Raw genomic sequence first — 22,875 nt, 5'->3', positions numbered from 1 at the left:
ATCCCGTAATAATTTGAACTAAATATTATTAACGTATGTTGAGTCGTGAAAAAGACCTCCATTTTATAAAACCGCACAGGGCCCCCAATATCTTTGCCACGCCCCTGCAAAGTACCACCAAAATTGTAGTGTTAGTTTTGGCAAGTGGTAACTACTGAAACACATTTGAAAATCAGGCCTCAAATAAATCCAAAAGGAGAATGTTAAATTATTAGTGTTTTTGATTTGAGTTTAGCTGCAGACAGCTTAATATGATCGATGTCTTGTTTTTCCTTACCCTTGGTTGAAAAGAGATCATGGAAAATAACAATTAAATAAAGAGACTGTCTTTATTCTGTTTTCTTTTCTGTTAGATGAAGGGAAAAGGGGTCCTTTTCCGCCTCTCCACACTTTCCTTTTCTTGCCTGTTATTTACTTTATTTGCGTATTATGCATCAATGCATGTGTAAAGTGAAATTAGTGTAATTGAAAGGAAAGTATTAAACTTAACAGACTAGTACTCCGTATTATTCAGTCAAAAACCACTCTTTTTTAGCGTCTTCCTTCACTCCTGCCTATGCCGTTTCATTGACCTCAGTCACAACCCTTTTTTTCTCTCTTCTTCCTCGATTTTGATTTCGGGTTTTCACAACAATTTTGAGGTAAGCAGTTGCAATTTTTCTTTGTTTTTTTCTCAATTATTACACTGTCTTAAATTTGCAATATTGGTTTAATGATGGAATTTTGACATGGGTTTTGCTAGAACTGTGTAGATTTTATGGAATAGGTGTTTGATTTCAAGTCCATTGATACAAGTTTACATGGGGGGTTTCAAGAATGACGGTCTTAAATGGGTTACTAAGGTAAAAAATCACGAGACCCATAATTTTTTTTTAACAGTATGAAATGATGATGGGGTTATATAGTGTGATTTCATCAAATTATGTGAATTTTGAATCAGGAAAGTGAATTCAGAAAAATGAATGTTATTAGGCCTTTAGGGTCAGTATCAAAAGCTAAACCAGTGATTGTGAGTAGCAGAAAATGTGGGTATGGATCAGATATGGATTTGGAGACTGATTCAGACGAGGAGATTTATGTTGGACATTCTTCAATTGAATCGTCGCCCATGGATGAAAAATTCCGTAATGGGGTTGAGCAGAAACGCACCGGTTTTGTTGGTGATAAGGTCGGTTTAATGTTCCTGGCTTGTTGCTAGATATGAGCATGTGACTATATGATTGCTGAATCATTGCATTTTGAGTCCAATATAGTAATGCTGTAACTTGAACAGTTTTTTTATTCCATGCTTGCATTAAGTGGTGGGCTTAGGGGTGGTTTTTGGGTAAACATGATATTTGAAGTTTCTGCCGTTGTCTTTTACAACCTATCCATTTCACTGTTGGATTTAACGTCAGAGGACTGCATATTAATGTGATGCTGAAACTATTTGTTCTGCTGTCTGAGCAGAAAACTGATCGGTTTCCTAAGGATTATTCATGTAGACCTGATAAGCCTGACGTTAGAAGTATCCACTGTGATTCCCCGGAAATTCTTTCTTCTAGAGGCCATTCATACTCAACCTTCAAGTATGTATTGTGCGCTGAAGCCTATGGTATCATTTTAATGCGAGGATATGAATGCTGACTGATAAATTTTCTCCTCATACTTCTCAGGGGTTCTCTTGATATGGAGGAAAGATCTTCTGGTTCTTTGCCAGCTCGTATACCCAATTTTCACGCTAGGTGTGGTAATGAATATATATCTGTATTTCACTGAGTTGAATATCTGCCTGACTGCTTAAACATGACTGTATACTATATTAACATATCAATGCTTTTAACTGGAATCAGTGGCCTCAGTCCTTGGAATGGCGTGGTTACCTATGATGCCTGTGTACGATTGTGTCTCAACTCATGGGACAAGGGTTGTAAAGAAGCTTCATTTTTCTTGAATAATGAATGTGCAGTACTAAGAGATGCCTTTAGGTGAGTTCATCTTCTCTCATACTTGTATTGTGTTAGAGTTAGTTTCTTGAAGTGGTCCGGGGAGGTTTCCAGGCTTAATGAGTATCATTAATTATTCATCAGTATCTGAAACAATTTGATGTTTGCATTACCTATATGAGTTTCATAGCGCTTCTGCTTGTCTTCAAACCCTTAACAATAAGCTAAATAAGGAAGCACACTCTTCATGATGAGTACATCCTTATGGAGAGTGGGCATTGTTTTACTGGTAACTGCATTCTTTTAGGTATGCCGATAAGATGCCTCTTTATGTCATAGATTGGTTTGGCTGTATTATCACTACTGCTTTGTCTTCTTTGATGTGCGATGTATGAAATAACTTCTTAAAGTTCTATTCATTCTCTGAAGTTTTTCACTTTTTCCCCCACCCTCCCCACTGATATACCGACTTTCATCTGGCTAGTTTGCGGAATGTACTTCTTCAGTCAGAGGAGGAGATAATGTCAAGAAGAGCTTCTGAGCTAGTTAGTGGAGCAACTGCTCCTAAACCAAAGAAAACAATAGGAAAAATCAAAGTTCAAGGTACATATACATTTTTGGTATTATATAATTGCAATCCTATTTCTTCATTATCTTATAGGTTGCAAGCTACTTATCTTCTGCAGTGAGAAAGGTGAAGATGGCTTTGGATCCACCTTCTGGCTGTGTTTTCCCGCAGATGCACAAGATGGACCTTGAAAAAATTCAGTGTCATGTCTCTAATGTGAAATCAAAGCTCGCATTGAAATGGGAAGCTCTACAAAAAATACAAGCAGTACGTAATATACCAAAAAATGGTTCTCTGTCAAGCAAGAGTTTGGCATATGTGAATGTTGGCGCTCAATATATGAAGGAGATTGGTGGTCTTTTGAAGAGTGGCTTGACTTCTTCTCAGACCACAACATCCGAAGTTGTGCAAGGTATATCTGTTTCGGTTTTGAGAATTGTGCATTCTTGAGTTTAGGGTCTTCCTACTAGCAATTGGTCAATTGCTTTTATGTAGTAGTTAAACCTTATTTTCCAGTTTTCATGTCTCTAATGCAACATACTCATCAAAACACTCCAAGTTGAAAGTCACCATAGAAATGAGAAAAGAAAATGGAGAACACTACATGCTCCATCACTTTCTTTTGCTTTGGCCCAGTGTTACCTAATTCTCTAATCAACCCACAAACTGCTTTCCGAAAAAGCGAATTACAACATGAAAATGGTACATTTTTTGTCTAATTTAGCAAATTAGGTAGCGAATTGCGTACCCGTATCCAGTCTCATACTAGCGAATCAGGGAACACTGCTCAAACCAATTACTCTTACCCTTATCCTAGTTGCATTTTTCTTTTTGGTTGTTAGTTATTAGATCATTCATATTTAATTATACGGATTTTTCATGAAATGACCCCGAGGTTTGCGTTAATGCACCAAATACCCCTAATGTTTCCCGAATGCACCAAATACCCCTTACGTTTTAAAAAATAACACAAAATGCCCTTAATGAGCATTTTCCGTCCATTCCGTTAACTTTTCCGTTAACATAGCCTCTAATTATGTATTATTTTCCTTTTTTTTTATTTACTTTGCTCATCTCTCTTTCTCCATGGCAGTCTCTCAAATCTCTTTCCTTTCTTCTCCTTCTATGGTTTCTATGGCTTCTCTGCCATCTCAATCCTCCACAAAAAAAATTATTTTCTCTTCCTCGCCATCATATCATCGTAATCACATCACAAGTGAAATCCTAAGAAGCCGAGCCACCAAAACCACCACCCAGTACCACCAAATCCACAACCACCCCAAGCCCCTCTCTCCCCCATGGCAGTCTCTCGATCAGTTATTTTCTCTCTCTCTTCTACTTCTTCTCCTTTGTCCAACTACCCCCTTCCTTATAAAAGCCCACCTCCCTCCTCTGAAACATTAAACCCCCCCCCCCCCGTCTTTCCTTCTCACCGTCCACCACCACCACCACAAAATCCACCAATTTCTCTCTCCTCCCTCTCAAACCCCGCCACATCTCCGCCGTCCAATCCACCGACAAAACCATCGCATCACCTCCTCCAAACCCACCACCCACCCTCCTGTCGCCGCTGCCTCTACCACCGCTATCCCTAAAAAATCGTCTGAACAACAATAGACCCTAGAAAGCTGGAGGTCAAAGAAGGCATTACAGTTGCCTAAATACCCAGATGAAGATGTTGGTGATGGTGAATTTTGGGGTTAATTGATTTTTGGGATTCGTTGATCTTAAGAAGAAGATGAAGATGATGGTGAATTTTGGGGTTAATTGATTATTGGGGATCATTGATTTTAAGAAGAAGATGAAGATGATGGTGAATTTTGGGGTTAATTGATTTTTGGGGTTCGTTGGTTTTAAGAAGAAGATAAAGGTGATGGTGAATTTTGGGGTGATGGTGAATTTTGGGGTTGATTTATTTTTGGGATTTACGTGAAGAATTGAAGCAGAGCAGCAGTGGAGAATCCAAAAGCATTTGGGGTTAATTGATTTTTTTAGATAATAGAGTAGTTAATTGATTTTTAAGGGGTTAATTAATTTAATCAAGGGTTAATGTTATAATTAATAGATAAAATTGTTGACTAAGGGTAAAAGGGTAAACATATGCTAACGGAGACTTAACGTCCGTTAGCCTTATGGGCATTTTGTGTTATTTTTTAAAACGTAAGGGGTATTTGGTGCATTCGGGAAACATTAGGGGTATTTGGTGCATTAACGCAAACCTCGGGGTCATTTCATGAAAAATCCGTTAATTATATCCTTGTACTACACTTCTTTTTTCTCTTAATTCTTAACACCAGTACAAATATCAAAGATCAACTAACAAAGGTATCTAAGTTCCTTGTCATGGAAAATAGAAACAGTTAAAAAGAAGAAATCTAAGTTTCTGACGAACGTATTGGCCATTTTTCCCGAGTAGGCCATTGAACTTGGGTAACCCTTATTTTTCCCGAAATTATTATTTGTGAAATAAGTGGAAATAAGGTAAACAGAACAGAGTCGAGTCGAGTAGATAATGCATATGGAATGTAAGGATTAGTTGGGTATTACAGAATTATGGTGTTTTCTTTCATTAAAGTTAACTGTGGCAATTTAGGCAGGGTTCTCTTCATCCGAGTTTCACTTATCTTATGGTGTTTTCTTTCATTAAAGTTAAATGGGACAATTTAGATAGTATTCTCTTCACCTGAGTTTCACTTATCCTATAACTTATTTGAACCTATTAGCCTTTGAACTTATCTTATATGAACTTTTGAACCTTTTAGACCTGAAATAAATGAAAATAGGTGGGGGTATAGAGTGCTGAAATTAATCATGAACTTATCTTATATGTACATTTTTAGCACTATACTTAACCTATATGAACGTATTAGCCACACCACAAAATTATCTGAATTTTTTTTTTTTTGAGGGAAAAGTAGAGCGGGCATTTTATTAAATCAAGTCAATTTCCGCCAACGTCGTGAGACTTTGAGGGAACATACCAATATGCTCATTGTTACTACTAGTATCCCACCTTGCTACCAAGTGAGCTACTGTATTACAAGCCCGTCTAACATGAGAGATATCAAAATTATCAAACCATAAACTATCCTTCTTGATGTCTTCGTAGATTAAGTGAATGGGGGAGTATCCTTTTGATGTGCCTCGCACCGCTTGGACTACGTTCACGGCATCACATTCCACCCAAATATGCTTGTATCCAAACCTTCTTGCAATATGTAATCCATACCGTACCGCCAAAGCCTCGGTTACCTCTGGAGTTGTAAGTTCAATCCTCTTAGTTGCAGCCACCAACATTGTACCATTCTCATCTCGCACTACCACACCCAACCCAGCCTTGCTACCTTCGACTACATGAGCATCTGTATTTATTTTAACGACTCCGTGAGGTGGACAAGACCAAGAGGTAGACGTTGCAGCAGCCCTTGATCCCCCACCTTTGAAGACCTTCTTTGAGTAATTGTTGTAGTCCTCTACTAATCTTATGTAGCCTGCTGCAAGCATGACAAAGTCTGGTCTCTCTTATGTTAGCCATGAACTTGTGTTTTTTGAACTTATATGAACTTATTAGACCTGAACTTATACTATATGAAGTATTGAAATTACAAACTTATTAGACTTAATATAAGTAAAAATAAGGTGAGGAGAATAGAGCCTTAATCAATTTGTATACTTGTAGGGTACATAAGAAATGTAGTTAATTTATAAACTGTAAGAAATGTGCCACTATGATGTTTCATGACTCTAAACTTGATTTATTTGATGATTGCCAGAAACATATTTTTGTTTGGTGCGATTGAAAAGCTCTTCTGATAAAGATGCAGTGCGAATGCAACCGGGCTCTGGTGAAACACATATTTTGTAAGCATACTTAATTGCTAATGTAATTCTTCTTTGAGTTCAAAGATGTTTTGATCTTATCGATACTGTCAGCGCAGCTTTCCGGATAGCCTTAGTGATGATCTCAATATAATGGTTCTGGACTCGAGAGGCAATCATTGTGGATGTGTTGTAGCTCAAGTTGCATCAGTTGTGGATGCCGATGTAAGCATACAACAGAGTCCTGTATTTTTTAGTTATATCAGGAAAATGTATCGGTGCTTTTCTTATGGAATGGATGCTGCAGAATGACAAGAGCCGATGGTGGCCAATATATCACGAGCCTGACCATGAACCTATTGGCAAAGTACAATTATGTATCAATTATTCAACAAGTCAGGATGATAATAGCCATCTGAAGGTATTCCGGACTTTTTACTATCAATTTAAATCTTCTTTTTTTCTTTTTCTTTTCCAGATATCATTTTCGTTTATATCCTCTCTAGTCTCTACGAGTGCATGTATGCAGGTACACATGCGTATGTGTAAATTTCTCAACCCGTTGATTTAATGGGAGTAGTGAGGGAGATTTAATTTTGATATTATCACTCTTCTATAAGTTTTCGCTTAGTATTGCCTGCTATCCTCGCGCAGAAAGTATTTACATCAATACCTTTTAGTTAAATATTCCACATATTAAAAACTTGTTTAAGCTAAAATAGTGTAGTTGGTGAACTTAATGATTGATTGGTCACAATGACGTAGTTGGTGAACTTAATGATTGATTGGTCACAATGACGATCTCCTATGACGATTCATGTTAGCCGACCCCAAATCATTTTGGGACTAAGGCTTTGTTGTTGTTGTTGGCGGTGGTGGTGGTGAACTTAATGATGTTTGATAAGTGGTCTGGGGAAAGCTCTTTGCTGAAAGCTGTGGCTGTTGATTAATATTGTCTCAGACTCTCAGTTAATATGTATTGGGTATTTGGGTGAGAGCCCAATGAACTTCAAGAATTCCGTTATTCAGTTCAATACTTCAATCATATCCAGTTTTTAGAATTTCCATACTGAATCAATTGAAGAAACGTTCAAGAATTGCTTCACTTTTTGAAAGATCATTTTAGGCTAAAGCTATGCCGTTGGCCAATGTTATTTGGAAAGGGAAATTCTATCAAGTGGTGATTTGGCCGGTTATCCTCTATGAAGCCAATTGTTGGCCAATGAAGTGATTTCAAGCTTGTAAGGTAATGGTTACAGAGCGGAGGATACTTTATTGGATGTGCAATTATACCAGAAGATTTAAGATCAAGAGTAGGGTGATAAGAGAGAAGGTAGGGGCAGGGGCGGATCCATGTTGCACTTTGGGTAGACAAATGTCTACCCTTCCTCCCCAAAAAAAAAAACCTAATAAATGTGCTGAAAATACAAAATCGTTAATAATATAAGTAATATTTCACCCATAAAAGATACACAACTGCAATTGCATCTTAGTGGTTATAACTATTTTCTACTTTTCAATAGGTCGCAGATTCGATCCCATAGCAACACCGTTTTTCTTATTTTTGTTTTATATACAATATGATGTTCTTTACGTTTGTCATTTTATATGTAATTTATTTTATTTTATACGTAGTATGTAAACTATAGAGTACGTATGGTATGTAATATCATAAAAAAAATGTATACCCTATTTTAAGATCTTGGATACGCCACTGGGTCATCCTGTATCTGTTGTAATCTAGTGTACGTGGCTATCAATTTTGTAGGCCTATCAATGATAGTACTTATATGCTTCCTCTATCTCATGCGATAGGGGTCATTCAGAAACAATATCAGACAGTTCTTGAACTTTGTGATGTTTTAGGTAGGGTAAGGCACTACGGCTAAGGTGCGTGAACATCTGGATCTAGACCCGTGTTGGCAGGATTTAATTTAGACTATTGTTGTATTCATGTTATTGGAATTATTTTTGTTGCATAACTAATTTCTTCCTTTTTTCCGGTTGGTGTTCCTAGTGTGGTATTGTTGCAGAAACTGTTGCATATGATCTTGTGTTGGAGACTGCAATGAAAGCTCAAAATTTTCAGCAAAGGAACTTGTTGTTGCACAGTCAGTGGAAGTGGCTTGTAACTGAATTTGCGTCTTTCTATGGTGTTTCAGATGCTTATACTAAGTTGAGGTATGAGTTCTCATTAACTGTGTGTTTCCATGCCTTTGTGTTAAGTGATTTTCTGATCTTTCCAAAAGCATCCCAACCTATCTATTGTTATGCAGATATCTATCATATGTTATGGATGTTGCTACACCAACTGCAGATTGTTTGCTTTTGATTCATGATTTGCTGTCTCCTGTGATCGCCAAAGAAAATACTTTGAGTCACCAAGAGGTTAGTATGGTTATTTCTGATAGCATCATCCAAAATATAGATGGGTTTTTTTAATGCCAGTATGTGGATATTCATGCTTGCTAAATGTGCTTTCCTAGACAAAAAAATGAAGAAATTAGAAATATGACCTGGGAAATTTGCTTTTATAACATGAAATGCTTTTATAAAATGAAAAGTTTGTTTAACTGAATCCAGTTAAATGCCACATCTGATAAAATCTTCTTATTGCTCTGAACTTTTGCTTTTGCTTCTTCAATGTTTTGTAAACCAAATAATGGCATGGTTTAGTTGCTCAAGAAGTAGGCGCTGTAAAAAAAAGTCAGCTTTTGACTGTCCCTTTTGTTGAAAGGATTACACATGTGAGGGACTTTTCACAAAGGTAATTCTTTTAAGGAGGAGATTTCTTTCTTTGTAATGTACTTCGTATATGGATTATGTAGTCGTTACTGTTTGAACTTTGAAGGGAAACTGAAAAGTTATATACACAAAGGGAATTGACTGTCCTATGTTCCCTGTGATTTTGGAAACTCATCTTAAACATGCATGTGATGAATATATTTTTGAGTTTGTTAGCTTGTGTAAATGGTTTTATCACAAGCCTCTTGAGATGTACTTTGCTTTTCTCACATGTAACTTCATGGTTCTGTTACTATTTTGTTACGTCTGTTCGCTAGAAGATATTTGCAACTGATCCTTAATGTTTAAATTATTGAACAGAAACGCATCCTCGGTGTCTTGTCTGACAAAATTGAGGACGTTCTTGCTCTGGTTTTCAAAAACTACAAGTCGTTAGATGAAACATCGCTCTCAGGGTTGGCTTCTGTTTCTACGACAGCGACTGGAGTTGTTGCTCCTGCTATTGCCCCGGCTATCAAACTTTATGGCCTTCAGCATGATATGCTGTCTCCTGAAGCAAGATTGAAATTTTGCAAATTCTTTCAGGTGTAATAAATGGGTTTATTCTTGTTGGTTTATGTAATTCTATTTAATTCCTTCTGAAAAAAATTAACTGTCGAGTCATCCCAGGTTGCTTCAAAGATAAGGTCAAGAAGACATTTAGGAGAAATAGATGAGTTTGTCTTCAGCAATGAGGCTGCCAAAATGGACAATGTGGCATCTACATCGGCGTATCAAAAGATGAAATCTCTTTGTCTGATCGTGAAAAATGAAGTTCGTACAGACATAGAGATCAACAATCAAAACATTCTTCCCAGGTATCACAACTTTCATAATGAAATACCACCCAAGTGTCCTCCTAGGTCGTGATATCCTGAATGTCTTTTGAATGCATCAATGGTGTTTTATGCCTATATTCCCAGATAACCCCTACTTGGAAATGTTCTTCTGATTGTTAGCTGTTAGTTTTTGCTATTTTTCTGCGTTGCAAACTAATAGTCATCCAAGTGGTGATTCAGTTTACTTGATCGTCCCTGTGCTGTGTTTCTCCTTCTCTCACTGTCTCCTTATTGTGGCAGTTTCTTAGACCTTCCAAACCTTACTTCGTCGATATATAGTGCTGAGCTCTCCACCAGGCTATGTACGTTTCTTAAGGCATGCCCTCCAGCTGGACCCCTGCCTCCTGTTACAGAACTTGTTATAACCGTAGCTGACTTTGAAAGAGATCTTGCTCTGTGGAACATTAAGTAAGACATTTGCCCTTTCTAATATTATGGATGATATTCGTTGCATTTCAAAAAAATTGTTAACGTGCTTACCTTTTTCAGCACCGTCAAAGGTGGAGTTAATGCAAAGGAGTTGTTCGGCTCCTATATAAGCAACTGGATAAAGGAGAAGCATGTAGCTTTACTTGATTTCTGCAAGACAAGCATGGTATAAATTAATCACCTTTACTTCGTAGATGATTTTCAATAGCCTATACTGGACTTAGGTTTTCTTATTAAAATCCTTGACAAAGATTCATGAATATCTCTTGTTACTGTACTGTTATTTGAGCAGAGTTGATGATTATTGACATAATAGTGCCATACTGCCATCTGATATAGGTTCTTCAGTACGCATTTCTCTTTATTCTTTACCATTCTCTAATACTTGGATGGGGCCAGGGGGTGTTTTAGGGGAAGCTCAACAACTTTTACAGGTCATTCGTTAACATGCATATTGGGGAGTAGGAAGCAATGGACATTCTTTTGTTAAAATGCCTTAAACATATAATTTTCTTGGGTACCTTCCACCTTTTCTATACCACGTTTTGATACTTACCACCTTGTTAAATAAAATAAAATTACCACAGATGATTAATTAATTGATTTTGGGCTAGGGAAAATCAATCCAGATTTCTCATTCATTCTAGTTAACAGGAAATAAAGATACAAATGTGGGTTTCAAGTTAAAGAACTCTTACCTCTTTACTAGTTTTATGACGCTTAGATGAACTTTAAGTAGGAAAAAACTGCAAATTAAACCAATCACCTAAATTAACTTAATTAGAGTCTTCATTGAATCATTTGGAATTAGGGAAGAAAATTGAAGGAGGAGATAGAATCGTGGAAGAGGAGGTATAAAAGGGGGGAAGGAGAAATCAATTAGTGAATGCAAAATGATGGAAAAATGGACGAAGAGTGTTAACTTCTGGTGAATCTGGTGATTTCGAAACGTTTGTAGATTTAAGAAGGTTAAAAAAATAAAAGAATGTAAAAGGTGGTACTGTTAAGTAGCAAAAAATCCTAGAATCAACGATAATAATAATTAAAAAAAAGAGTCTCATGTATTGATTGATTTATCATTTGTGTGCCTCTATGGTTGCAGATGAAATGCTCTGATCACAAGGCTCAACAGCTGACATGTCCTTCCATTGATGAAATATATGATCAGTTGAGGCAGACATTGAACGAATATGAAATTATTGTTCATCGTTGGCCAGAATATGCTGCAGTCTTGGAGAGTGTAAGTCCACCTTTGTCATCTTCCTCTATTTGCATGCATTGACTGCACATGCAGTTGTGGAATTTTCTAAGTAATACAATTGTAAGTATTATACAACGTTAACAAGAAGTTCATATTTTTAGAGATTTGTGGTTGATATTAGGTAGTTAAACGGTTTCCCCCCGCCCCCAGAAAAAAAAAATGGGAAAGAGGGGGGGTAGGGGTGGCGAGGCAACATGCTAGTATGCTACTAGTGATGCTGGCCATGTACATTACTCGATGATGAATAGCATCAGGAGTCTGGGAAAATTTTCACCAAATTAACGCTGCTAATATTTCATCAAGAGCTTTATTTGTGAGTTTTTGTTTTTTTTTAATTCATTTGATTTTTTTGGGTTTTGCATGCAGGTGATGGCAGATGTTCAAAATGCTGTAGTGGAGGCCCTGGAGAAACAATATGCTGATGTTTTGTCGCCGTTGAAGGACAATCTTACAAATCTGGGCCTTAAATATGTTCAGAAATTCGCTAAGAGATCTGACAGCTTTTATACGGCACCTGCAGAGGTGAGTTGATGTGAGGAAGAATGTTTTGTTCTTTTGATAGACTAATTGCAGATATGATGGTTTCTCATTTATTTTTATTTTTCATTTAAATTATCAGCTGGGAGTTGTTTTGAATTCCATGAGAAGAATGCTTGATGTGCTGCTTCCCAAGGTCGAGGTCCAGCTGAAGTCATGGAGTACTTGCATCGATGATGCTGGAAGTGCTGTTCCAGGAGAGCGTCTTACTGAAGTAACAATTATGCTCAGAACCAAATTCAGAAACTACATCCAAGCAGTTCTTGAGAAGCTAGTGGAGAATGTAAGTAGCGCTAACGAAACTTACCGAACAGCTCCTTATAAATTCTTATGCGATTATATATCAAGATGGATTTCATTATACAGGATAAGAATGTATACTGAGAAGTAGGCACATAAAGCATTCAAGAAATGGTAGATATAGTCATATAGGGCAGCAAAGTTTATGATGTCTTATTTGATAAACGAAATGAGATGGAAAGCATCTAGTGAGTGTTAATGTCAGTTGCTTTAATTGGTGGTCTGGATGTTGTGACTCAATCTTCATCTTGCCGAAGAAGTCTCCTAATATTTAGCTTATCTCAGTGAATATAATATTTTGGATGTCATTCTAGCATCACAAGGCAGTCATCTTTTATTTTAGAATGCTGAGAACACTAAAGCAGTTCCAAATTTTGACAGAAATCCCTTCATGCTTTATCCCCATTTCCACAATCCAAAAGTTGATTTTGGTTCTCCTTTTGAGTGCTGCACATAAAACTGTGCTGTTACAAGAGGTGTGTCAAAATCAATCTGTAGGGTGGAAAGTCAATTTTCTTCCGGGCTTGGATTTATAGGTGTATGCTTAGATCATTGATAACACGGCAAAGAGAGATTCTTTTGGGCTTCCTTTGAATAATTACTGGAGTATCTCAATGTGTACTCTATGCACTATGAGTGTTTCACCTTTCTGTGTTGATTTTCAGACGAGACTGCAAAGTTCAACAAAGTGGAAGAAAATAATTCAAGACTTTGAAGAGACTTCTGCTGAGTCAGATGTACAAAACAGAGTGCAGCCTCTGCAGGATTTAGTGATAAAAACGATAGAGAACCTCCACTCAATACTGGAAAACAGCGTATTTCTAGCAGTTTGCCGAGGTTTCTGGGATAAGATGGGACAGGTTAAGGCAATAACCCTCTGGATTAGGTTTTGAACTCCCTCATATTAATATGGTTTTACTAATATTTCTCCCTTTGGGCATCACAGGAGGTACTGAATTGTTTGGAGAATAACAAAGAAAACAGGTCCTGGTATAAGGGACTGCGAATTGCCCTCCAGGTAATTTCCACCGTTTTGACGTTGTAATATGTTCTTTACATGAAAACTGGCATATTCACGAGAAAACTGAAACGCAGGTGTTAGATGAAACTTTCACGTCTAGAATGCAGCAGTTGCTGAATTATCGTGTTCCAGATTCGGATCTTGAGCCACCGAGATGTATATTAGAAGCGCATTCCATGCTCCAGTAGTTGAAATGGACTCTGCTGCTATCCTAGCTATCATATTTTTTTCCTGGCTAAGAAGCAGTGCTAGCTCTACATGTATATCTAGTATGTACAATATTCTGGGAAAAATCCCTAAAAAATCTTGACGTTAAGTGTGTATAGTGAATACTAATAGAATAGTAACTAAAATTTGACCCTTTTAGGGTGGGGAGGTTTTGTCCTCAATTTTGTTATATTCCCCTTAGAATTAAAAGAAACAAAATATAGAAAAATGATTTGAGAAGGAGGGTGCGTAGCAAAAGAGTATAAGCAAGTATAGAATATAATAATCCTATGTTATCAGACTTATGACAGGCCGATCAAACAAGAATCTAAATTATGGATGATCATTGTTGGCTGTTGTTAGCCCATGAAGATGCTCTGATTGATTTACAATGACAATAATAGAGCTGTGTCTCAAATCTCAATACTATTATCTTTTTTTTTTATTATTATTATTATTATTTTTAATGAGCCACGAAGGCGATATACGAGTATATTTTATCTAAATATGAGTATAAGTATGTCATATCTTCTGTTGGCATACAAAGTTTGTAACAGCCGACAAGTATCATGGCTCACCAACATACTAAGGCACCTATGGTCCTATACCAACCAAATAATTTCCTACAAACTGGGAATAGGGTGAATGGGTGATTAATCCCAAGTTTTAATATACTAATCACATTACCTTTTGGAGTGAATTAGCTACGTTTAAATATGGAATATTTATTTAATTAAGAAGGGAAGTCAATTAACTAGTTGCGTGCGAGAAGAAGCATTAGTGTGTTGGTGATGTAGCTTGTCTTTCCAGGTTCGGAGGAGCAAGTTTGTATGTAAACGGCAGTTGACGCAATCAACTCTATATTATACTCCTATCCAACTAGCTAGTGTAGAATAAGTAGTCCCCAAGTTTATACACTCGCATTGTCAACCATTACTTTAGTTTACCATTGATCAACTAAGATTTGCCCTAGTGGTAAAGGTTTGATCTCGTAATCTCAAGATTATCATATCATATTTTAGTAGGGCTTCTTTAGAGGTAAGGTTCTCTTAACACTCCCCTCACTTCCAATGAGTCGGATTTACAAACCTGCTTATAAATAATTATTAAAGATACCCGTTGTTCAGCAGGATCTTTCATCTTATTTTAAATATATATATATATAGTCTAGTACTTCACAATACATATACATCAAAGTATTTAATTAGGAATATTGGCTCTACAGAGATGCTAATTACAATCAAGTAAGTTGACCTAATTGTTTTAATCAGAACAACTAGTTGATCCTCCTATATTATTATTGCTCATACCTCACATTCCGTCATTATCCAAAATCCAACATATCAACATAGGAGCACTAAAGGCCAATTAAGCATTCCACTCCATTACTACGGAAGCACACCGTAGTTTATAAATGATCTTTTTGTATAATTTATGAAAAATCAGTTCAGATCATATCATATCAGACTAGAAAAAATAAATTCAGATCAAATCAGATCAGAAAAAATAAGGTAAACTAAACGGGAAATAATTAATCAAGAAGCAAAATTGAAGTAGCTTGTGGTTTAGATATACCTAGATTGATTTAATTATATGTCATGAGTAATTTAGCTTTAATTAGGATTTGAAGGCCCTTTAATTGCGTCAACAAGGATACATTGCCGTATATTTGATTTTCTTACAAATTGGGTTTACCAAGTGTTGATAAATTTGTATAAGTAGTTGATCCATTCTTTTCTGGTACAAACATGCCAGAACTTCATTAATTTGTTCAAATTACGTAAGCAAGTTGAATTTATCATAAATTTGCACCATCTTTGTACTAGTTTTGCGTAAATCATTTGAACAAAAATCTAATGGTAACGTTGTTGGACGGTGTAATTTAGATGGTGGACAGGAGTGTGCTGTGAACATGGTGCACCTAAAGAATACCAATAATTAGTTGTTACTTTTCTGGTTTTATTGCAGTTTCGTGTTGAAGGTTCTTTGTATAGACTGATATTACTTGACTTTATACGCATGTGTTGCTTATACATTGTATTCGCTGTTACTTTTTTTGTTTGTTTTGTTGCAGTTTCTTCAATTTCATGTTAGTAGTTCCATGTATAGACTGGTTTTTGCTTGGTTTTATATGTTAGTGTTACTTATACATTGTGTAAAAGTTGTATTATAATATAAAAGAAAATATTCATAGTGTAAAGATTACCTTATACACGAAAAACGTAAAAGGATGAAAAGGGATCAGGATTACTTATTTTGACATGTATTCTCACTTGTGATATTTAAACGACAATTAAGAAATAAGAATGTGTTTCTATTACCTTGTCATTTTCATTGAAACTTACGAAATTTTCATAAAATGGCCAAAGGACATAGTGGGAATTGGCACTCCCAAGGTTTCATGTTTGTGATATTAATAAAAGATTAAATTTTCATAAATGTGAATTTTGTAAATTTTTTGTAATAAATAAAGAATTAGGTGTATATAAAAGGTGGATGAATAGGTAAAGCAAGCAACTTGGTCTATTGTCAATTTTGTCAATCACGCATTTTGATATTCTCACAAGCTTAACTTTTCAGGGAATTCTATATGATCAAGTCATCAACCTGAACAAAATCTTTTAGAATGTGAAAACAAATCTAACAAACAAACATTATTTCATAAAAAAAATGATCAAACTCCAAATAAAATATGATGTAACCAATACGGGTATTACAACACGCGCAATGCAAGATCACCAACAAGAAACAGCTGGCATAGTGTACCAAATGTTACTCCAAACATAACGTTTTCTACGCACGAGTATAACCAAAGTCATATTTTTATACTAAATCGTAGCAAGAACAATTAATTCCTAAATTTTCTTCATCATCTTTTTTTTTTAATATGTTGCTGAAATTGAAAAAATCTTAGAAATCCTTGAGGAGTTTGCGGACTTGTTCCAGTGTGACAAAGAGCACCACAGTAAATGGACCCTGTCTAGAGATTGTAGGAATAAATCCCTTGTAAAGTGCCATGGGCCCCTCAGATCTGACGGTCTTCAATGCACAATCAAGGGCCCCACTATACGGCGGCGTTTCACCACTGCTCACTTTCATATTCATAACCCTGGTTTTAATCACATCCACCGGGTTAGAAACTACCGCCGCCACAAACCCTGCCGCAAAACTCGCGGTGACATGAGTCCCAAGCCCATCTTTCATCACCCCACGATCTAAGATACTCTCCTTGATCTGATCATACGATGCCAGCTGTGACGCCGTCACCAGCATAGCACGGTTCACCGTAAGGCTAGACCCGCGCCACAGGGAAGTAACCCCCTCGTCCTTCACCATCCTTTGTATGGCCTCAACAACACTCTTGTAGTTCCTCCTCTGGGCCGCCGGGAGTCTACCGTCGGCCTGCATGCGAACCATCGCCACGTCAGCTGGGTTCCCACAAGCCGCACCAATTCCTCCGGCGACTAAACCGGCAGCAATTTTCCTACCCAGTGAAAGGTTTCCTGAGTTGGGATCGGTCCATTTACGCTTGAGAATTTCGTAAAGGCCCATACGGGTGGTGGAGTAGAGGGTCTGTCGGAGTACGGTAGCGGAAACACCGGTGAATAAGGCAGCAACACCATCTTGCTGAACAATACGAACGCCGACACCCACAGGACCCACGCGGGGCGGAGAGGGGATTGAGACGGTGTGGGACCCGGCGGAAGGATGAAAAGCAAGAGCAGGGCGGAGATTAGCGGTGGGTGGAACGACAGAGGGTTCGCCTTGGAGTTGCATTCGGACCTTAATAAGGTCGAGAGGGTGGGTTGAGCAACCAGCAATGATGGACGCAATTCCACCCTCAACGAACCCCTTAATCCCCATTTGTGTTAATTGTTGATTCGTTGAATTAAATGTGAGTATAAAAATAAAAGAATTTGGCTAAAAATTTGGGAAGGAGGTGTTAAAATTAGGAGAGAGAAAAAAGAAGGTTAAAATAGAATTATAAAGACCAATTGGAGTTGGAGATCATCTCACTGGAAACCAGGAGATGGGAATGGAGGCCGAAAGCGATAGAAGAGTAGTGAGGAACGTGAGATCTGTGAGACATATGATTTCAGGGTTTACGTTTGATTTGGTTTAGGGGGAGAGATGAGAGGGAGTATATATAGGTGAATGAAATTTGAAGAAAAGAAAGGAAAGGAAAAGGAAAAAGGAAAAAGGAAAAAGGAAACCAAAAAGTTGTCTTCAACGCGATTATTCTTCTTTCTAATGCTTGCCTCCGATTTACGCGGGGTTGAGTTATTGTCTATTGGGGTCTTGGGGATACTCAACTTTTATTTCCCGTTCTACCCTTCTAACCTAAACTTTTCCACGCTCTAGAAAGTTAGAAACTAGGATCCTATTCCTCATCCTTCGTTTCAATATTGGGGCTCCAAAGTCCAAATGAGGGGGAGAAGTAGGACTGAAATATCCTTGGTCGTGCCTTGTGTAATTTTATTTTTTTAATATATTGGAAACTTTACTTGTATAATTAACTATTTACCATATTTAAGCTAAAACAAAGTTGTGTGATTTTATTTTTTAAACATATTGGAAACATTACTTGTATAGTAACTATTTACCATATTTAAGCTAAAAGAAATACGAAGTGCGTCAAGATTTTATTAATGCAAATATTAACCATATTTAAAGAAAAAAAAAATTGGTGTATTTTTCCTTATTACCTTGAACTCTTGAAGTTATCAAATATGTTGAACTGGGAAAATCTTATGAAAATAAATAAAATAATAAGATATACAAGTTCTTATAAAAAATCGTCTTATATAATAATAATGAGCATGATCTTAGAGTTAATTAAGGGCAAACAGTCTAACATGAGACTAGATATTTTATCATCTAAAAATTTCGATCAAGTGAATAATTTGTTTGGTTGGCGAAGGAAATTCTACATTTTAAATAAGGACTATATCAAACACTTGGGCTTTGTTTGTCAAGACGTCTTAGACACCTAAAATGGTAAAAGTGCTGATATTTTAAGTAACTTTAAATTATTAGAGTTGTCTGTCACGCCACTTAAGGTAAATGGATTCATATTGAGTAACTACTTCCTAATATGATAACAATTATGAACTATGTAATGAAGATTATTTTACCATAGGTAATACTTGCAAGTTAAAGTTTTTTTCCCGCAATGCTGTTGTCAAATTACTATTGTGGGACGAATAACCAATTAAAAAGAAATCGATCAAACCTATACAAACTTTTGGAAGAAAATACAGGAACACTTGTTCAAACGCCAAAATTTTTTCTCCGAAATTTTTTATCGCCACAATATTTCAACCTCGGGATAACCTACGTACTTGGAACCTTCTTCCGACTTCTGAAAACTCTATCTTCCACGTACGGGTTTGAAGCCGAGCCTTTCGAGCCCGTATTAAACTTCGGCTTGGAGTTTTGAAATATTGATGAATTTGTTAATCTTTTTTGCTTTTGATAGTGATCAAGTAGTGATATGAATTTGTTGCTTTAAGTTAACCTTTTGTCCGTTCTCTTTACTAAGGCCCTGTTTAGTTCACCTTATTTCTCCTGAACTTATTTTTTCTGATCTGATCTGGTCTGGTCTGATTTCAGAATTGAGTTTAAACAAAAATCAATATTTATTAATATTAAACGACTTATGTGTAAAATAACAAATTTATAATATTGTTATTATTTATTTGACTTTGCTCATGATTCAACTATTCCTTATATTAGATAGACTTAGACATGATCTAGATAGATCAATTATGATCTGGACATATCAATTCTGATCTGGATATGATCTATACAGATTGATTCTGACTTGGGGATGATATGTACAAATTTGGTTATGATCTGGACAGATCGATTCTAATATCGACATGATCAGTACAGATCTGAACATGATCTATACATAGAAGTTTTGATCTGGACATAATCTAGACATGATCTGTGCAAATAAGTTCTAATTACGACATGATTTGGACAGATCAGTTTTGATCGAAATAGATCGATTCAAATTTGGACATGATCTGGATATAAGGGTTTCGATATGGACTTGATCTTGAAAAATCAGTACAAATTTAGGCATGATCTAGATAGATCGATCCGAATATATGGGTTTTGGTCTACACGTATGGATTTTGATCTTGACAGATTGGTTTTGATATGGACAGATCGATTTTGATGTGGACATGATCTTTGTATATTAATTCTGATATGGACATGATCTATTCATATCAATTCTGATATGGCATGATTTGTACATATCAGTTTAGATTTGGACATGATCTATACAGATTAGTTATGATCTGGTCATGATCTGGATAGAACAATTTTGATCTAGACATGATCTGTACAAATCAATTATGATATGGACATGATCTCTGCAGATCAATTATGATATGAACATAATTTGTACAGAGTCGATATCTAAACCAGTTCTAATATGGACATATCGATTCTGATCTGGACATGATCTGTACAAATCAGTTTTGATTTGAACATATTGGTTATGTAAGAATTGTACATGATTGTAAGGATCGGTTTTGATCTAGACAAGACCTTTGCAGATCTGAACATGATCGGGACATAATCTATACAGATCAGTTATGATGGATATTATGTGATCATACTGGTTCTGGTCTGGATATAAAATGGTTCTAATCTGTAAAAATCAGTTTTGATATGGACGTGATCTGATCATATTGTTTCTGATCTGGACTTAATGGTTTTAATTTGGACATGATGAGTTTGAATATTTTGTTAATGTTTTTTAAGCCTTAAATAATAGATTTTAATTGCACCGAAAACAACATTCTTTTTTTATTAAAACAATAATAGTAATAATAACAGTGATATAAATATAGACCAATAATAATAATAATAATAAATAATAATAATAATAATCTGATCTGATTTGATCTTATTTTTTCTGATCAGAACTTATTTTTTTCAGATCCGATCTGATCTGATCTGATTAAATCTGAAATAAGTAATAAGGTCCTGAAATAAGGTGAACTAAACAGGGCCTAAGTCAACCTTACGTTAAAAAAGTGACCTGCTACAGAGTTATTTGCTGACATGGTGGAGGTTGATTTTTTTTGTTCTTTTATTAATCCTCATTCACCCTCTTTCTTTACTTATTCTTCCTATTTCTTTCCATCTTCTTCCTCTTCCTCAGTTCTTTTGTTTGTTTCGTTGTCAGTTTTTAAGGTTGAAATAAACCCCCAACTCAGCTTTTCCCTTCCAAACTTTAAAACATTGTTAATGTCAGGTTATGATACATATGAATAAACATAAATCATGCGGAAAAACCATAAAGCCAGGAAACATATTATTTACACATAATCATTTAGCATAATTCAGATGCATACACTTTGTAGCGTGACCTCCCTAGCTGCGCCCGAACCGAACAAGAACAAGTCTTTAGGACTCCAAGTGTCGTCCCTCAGTAGATAGTCCACAGCACGTCCGGATCCGCCTTAAGCTTGACCAACTAGAATCGCGCTTAAGGTACTAGGAAATTTCGGCTAATAGGCTACAAGTGTTTGGCTGATTTTGTTCCAAAATCTTACCTTTGAATACTTTAATCCTCGATGTAAATATGTGACCCTAGGCACCTATTTATAGAGTTTATGGAAATGAATTATAATCCTACTAGGATACGAATTAATTAACTTAGAATCCTAGTAGAACTCTAAATCAATTAATTTATCTTTTAGGATTAGGATTTAATCATATGTAGAATCCCGATAGCCTTAGGATTCCGAGTAACACACACGAGTGGCAATGCACCGCATGCAGGCCTTACGGCCCACGCACAATGCACGGCCCAGCTCGCTACTGCGCGCGCCCAAGGCCTTGGTTGGGCCTAGCCTTCGCGCTGGGCCTGGTCTTGTCTTTGGCGTGTGTTTGCGCTTTGGCTTGCTGGGCGATGGCCCGGCTTCGTGTTGGGCCTTCGTCTGGCAGGCCTCGTCCGATGCTAATTCGTACGATACGCTTCCGATTAAATTCTCCATTCCGGAATTCATTTCCGATACGAACAATATTTAATATTTCCGATTCCGGAATTAATTTCCGTTTCGAACAAATATTTAATATTTCCGTTTCCGGAATTATTTTCCGATTTCGATAATATTTCCGATTCTGACAATATTTCCGTTTCCGGCAATATTTCTGATTCCGGCAATATTTCGATTTCCAATAATATTTTCCGATACGTACCATGTTTCCGTTTCCGGCAACATCTACGACTTGGATAATATTTATATTTCCGATACGATCCATATTTCCGTTTCCGGCAATATCATCGTCTCCGGAGTATTCACTTGCTTGCCTTTGACGATCTCAGCTCCCACTGAAACCAAGATTCGTCGATTCCGAATATCCATAGATAGAGTATTTAATGCCATTAAATACTTGATCCGTTTACGTACTATTTGTGTGACCCTACGGGTTCAGTCAAGAGTAAGCTGTGGATTAATATCATTAATTCCACTTGAACAGAAGCGGCCTCTAGCTAGGCATTCAGCTCACTTGATCTCACTGAATTATTAACTTGTTAATTAATACTGAACCGCATTTATTAGACTTAACATTATATGCATACTTGGACCAAGGGCATTATTTCATTCAGTCTCCCACTTGTCCTTAGGGACAAGTGTGCATTTCCTAATTCCTTTGTCGCTCGATGCTTGCTCTTGAACATAAGGTAAGAGTTGTCATCCTTATTACGTCCAGAGGTGTTTCTTGGTTTCAGAGTTCAACTGATCAAATAAACAGATAATCATAGCCTATGATTCATCTGAGCACGGCCATGCATTTTACAGTTGCTAGCTCTCCGAGTGGCCTTGTACAACTTTTAAGCATCTCATCCCGATTTATGGGAGGACAATCCCAATCTTGCGATCTTGAGATTAGACTTCGTTTGATAGGTGATTACCTGAGCGTTGCCTTTATAGCCTCCTTTTACGGTGCGACGGTTGGTCAACGTCAAAGTAAGCAGTTCTCAAACAAGTAATCTCAAATCACTCAGGTATTGAGGATTTAGTGTCTAATAATTTTAATGAAATTTACTTATGACAGATTTTCATCTCTTACAGTAAAGTTTCATAGGTCTGTCCGATACTAGTCTTCCCAAAGTAAGTATCTATGCAAATGATTACGACATTGCCATGTCCACA

At 36.6% G+C, this 22,875-nt stretch overlaps 2 protein-coding genes across 6 annotated transcripts; one reads left to right on the top strand and one right to left on the bottom strand.

Annotated features, from left to right (window-relative positions):
* Positions 1–367: 367 nt before the first annotated feature.
* Positions 368–13,930, top strand: LOC110795290 (uncharacterized). 5 transcript variants are annotated; one of them, XM_022000293.2, is made up of 23 exons: positions 368–641; positions 753–842; positions 941–1,168; positions 1,450–1,568; positions 1,656–1,724; positions 1,833–1,967; positions 2,410–2,528; positions 2,612–2,905; positions 6,267–6,354; positions 6,432–6,537; positions 6,620–6,733; positions 8,330–8,493; positions 8,589–8,700; positions 9,418–9,642; positions 9,727–9,914; positions 10,176–10,343; positions 10,425–10,530; positions 11,467–11,604; positions 11,992–12,147; positions 12,245–12,445; positions 13,128–13,322; positions 13,409–13,480; positions 13,558–13,930. In XM_022000293.2, the coding sequence occupies exons 2-23, from the start codon at positions 801–803 to the stop codon at positions 13,669–13,671; spliced, it is 3,153 nt and encodes a 1,050-aa protein (XP_021855985.1). In that variant the 5' UTR covers positions 368–641; positions 753–800; the 3' UTR covers positions 13,672–13,930. The 5 variants fall into 5 exon arrangements, with proteins under 5 accessions (XP_021855985.1, XP_021855984.1, XP_056696503.1 ...); XM_022000292.2 differs by having other exon boundaries at positions 743–842; XM_056840525.1 differs by lacking the exon at positions 941–1,168 and having other exon boundaries at positions 369–641.
* Positions 13,931–16,331: 2,401 nt separating this feature from the next.
* Positions 16,332–18,249, bottom strand: LOC110795289 (mitochondrial uncoupling protein 5). The gene has a single exon (XM_022000291.2). It carries the CDS (start codon positions 17,552–17,554, stop codon positions 16,601–16,603), a length of 954 nt encoding a protein of 317 aa, XP_021855983.1. The 5' UTR covers positions 17,555–18,249; the 3' UTR covers positions 16,332–16,600.
* Between the last annotated feature and the right edge of the window lie 4,626 nt (positions 18,250–22,875).

Source organism: Spinacia oleracea, chromosome 3 (genome assembly GCF_020520425.1).
Source record: "Spinacia oleracea cultivar Varoflay chromosome 3, BTI_SOV_V1, whole genome shotgun sequence".
NCBI lineage: Eukaryota > Viridiplantae > Streptophyta > Magnoliopsida > Caryophyllales > Amaranthaceae > Spinacia > Spinacia oleracea.
Note: the sequence above shows the minus strand (reverse complement) of the source record. Positions and strands in the feature narration are given on the sequence as shown.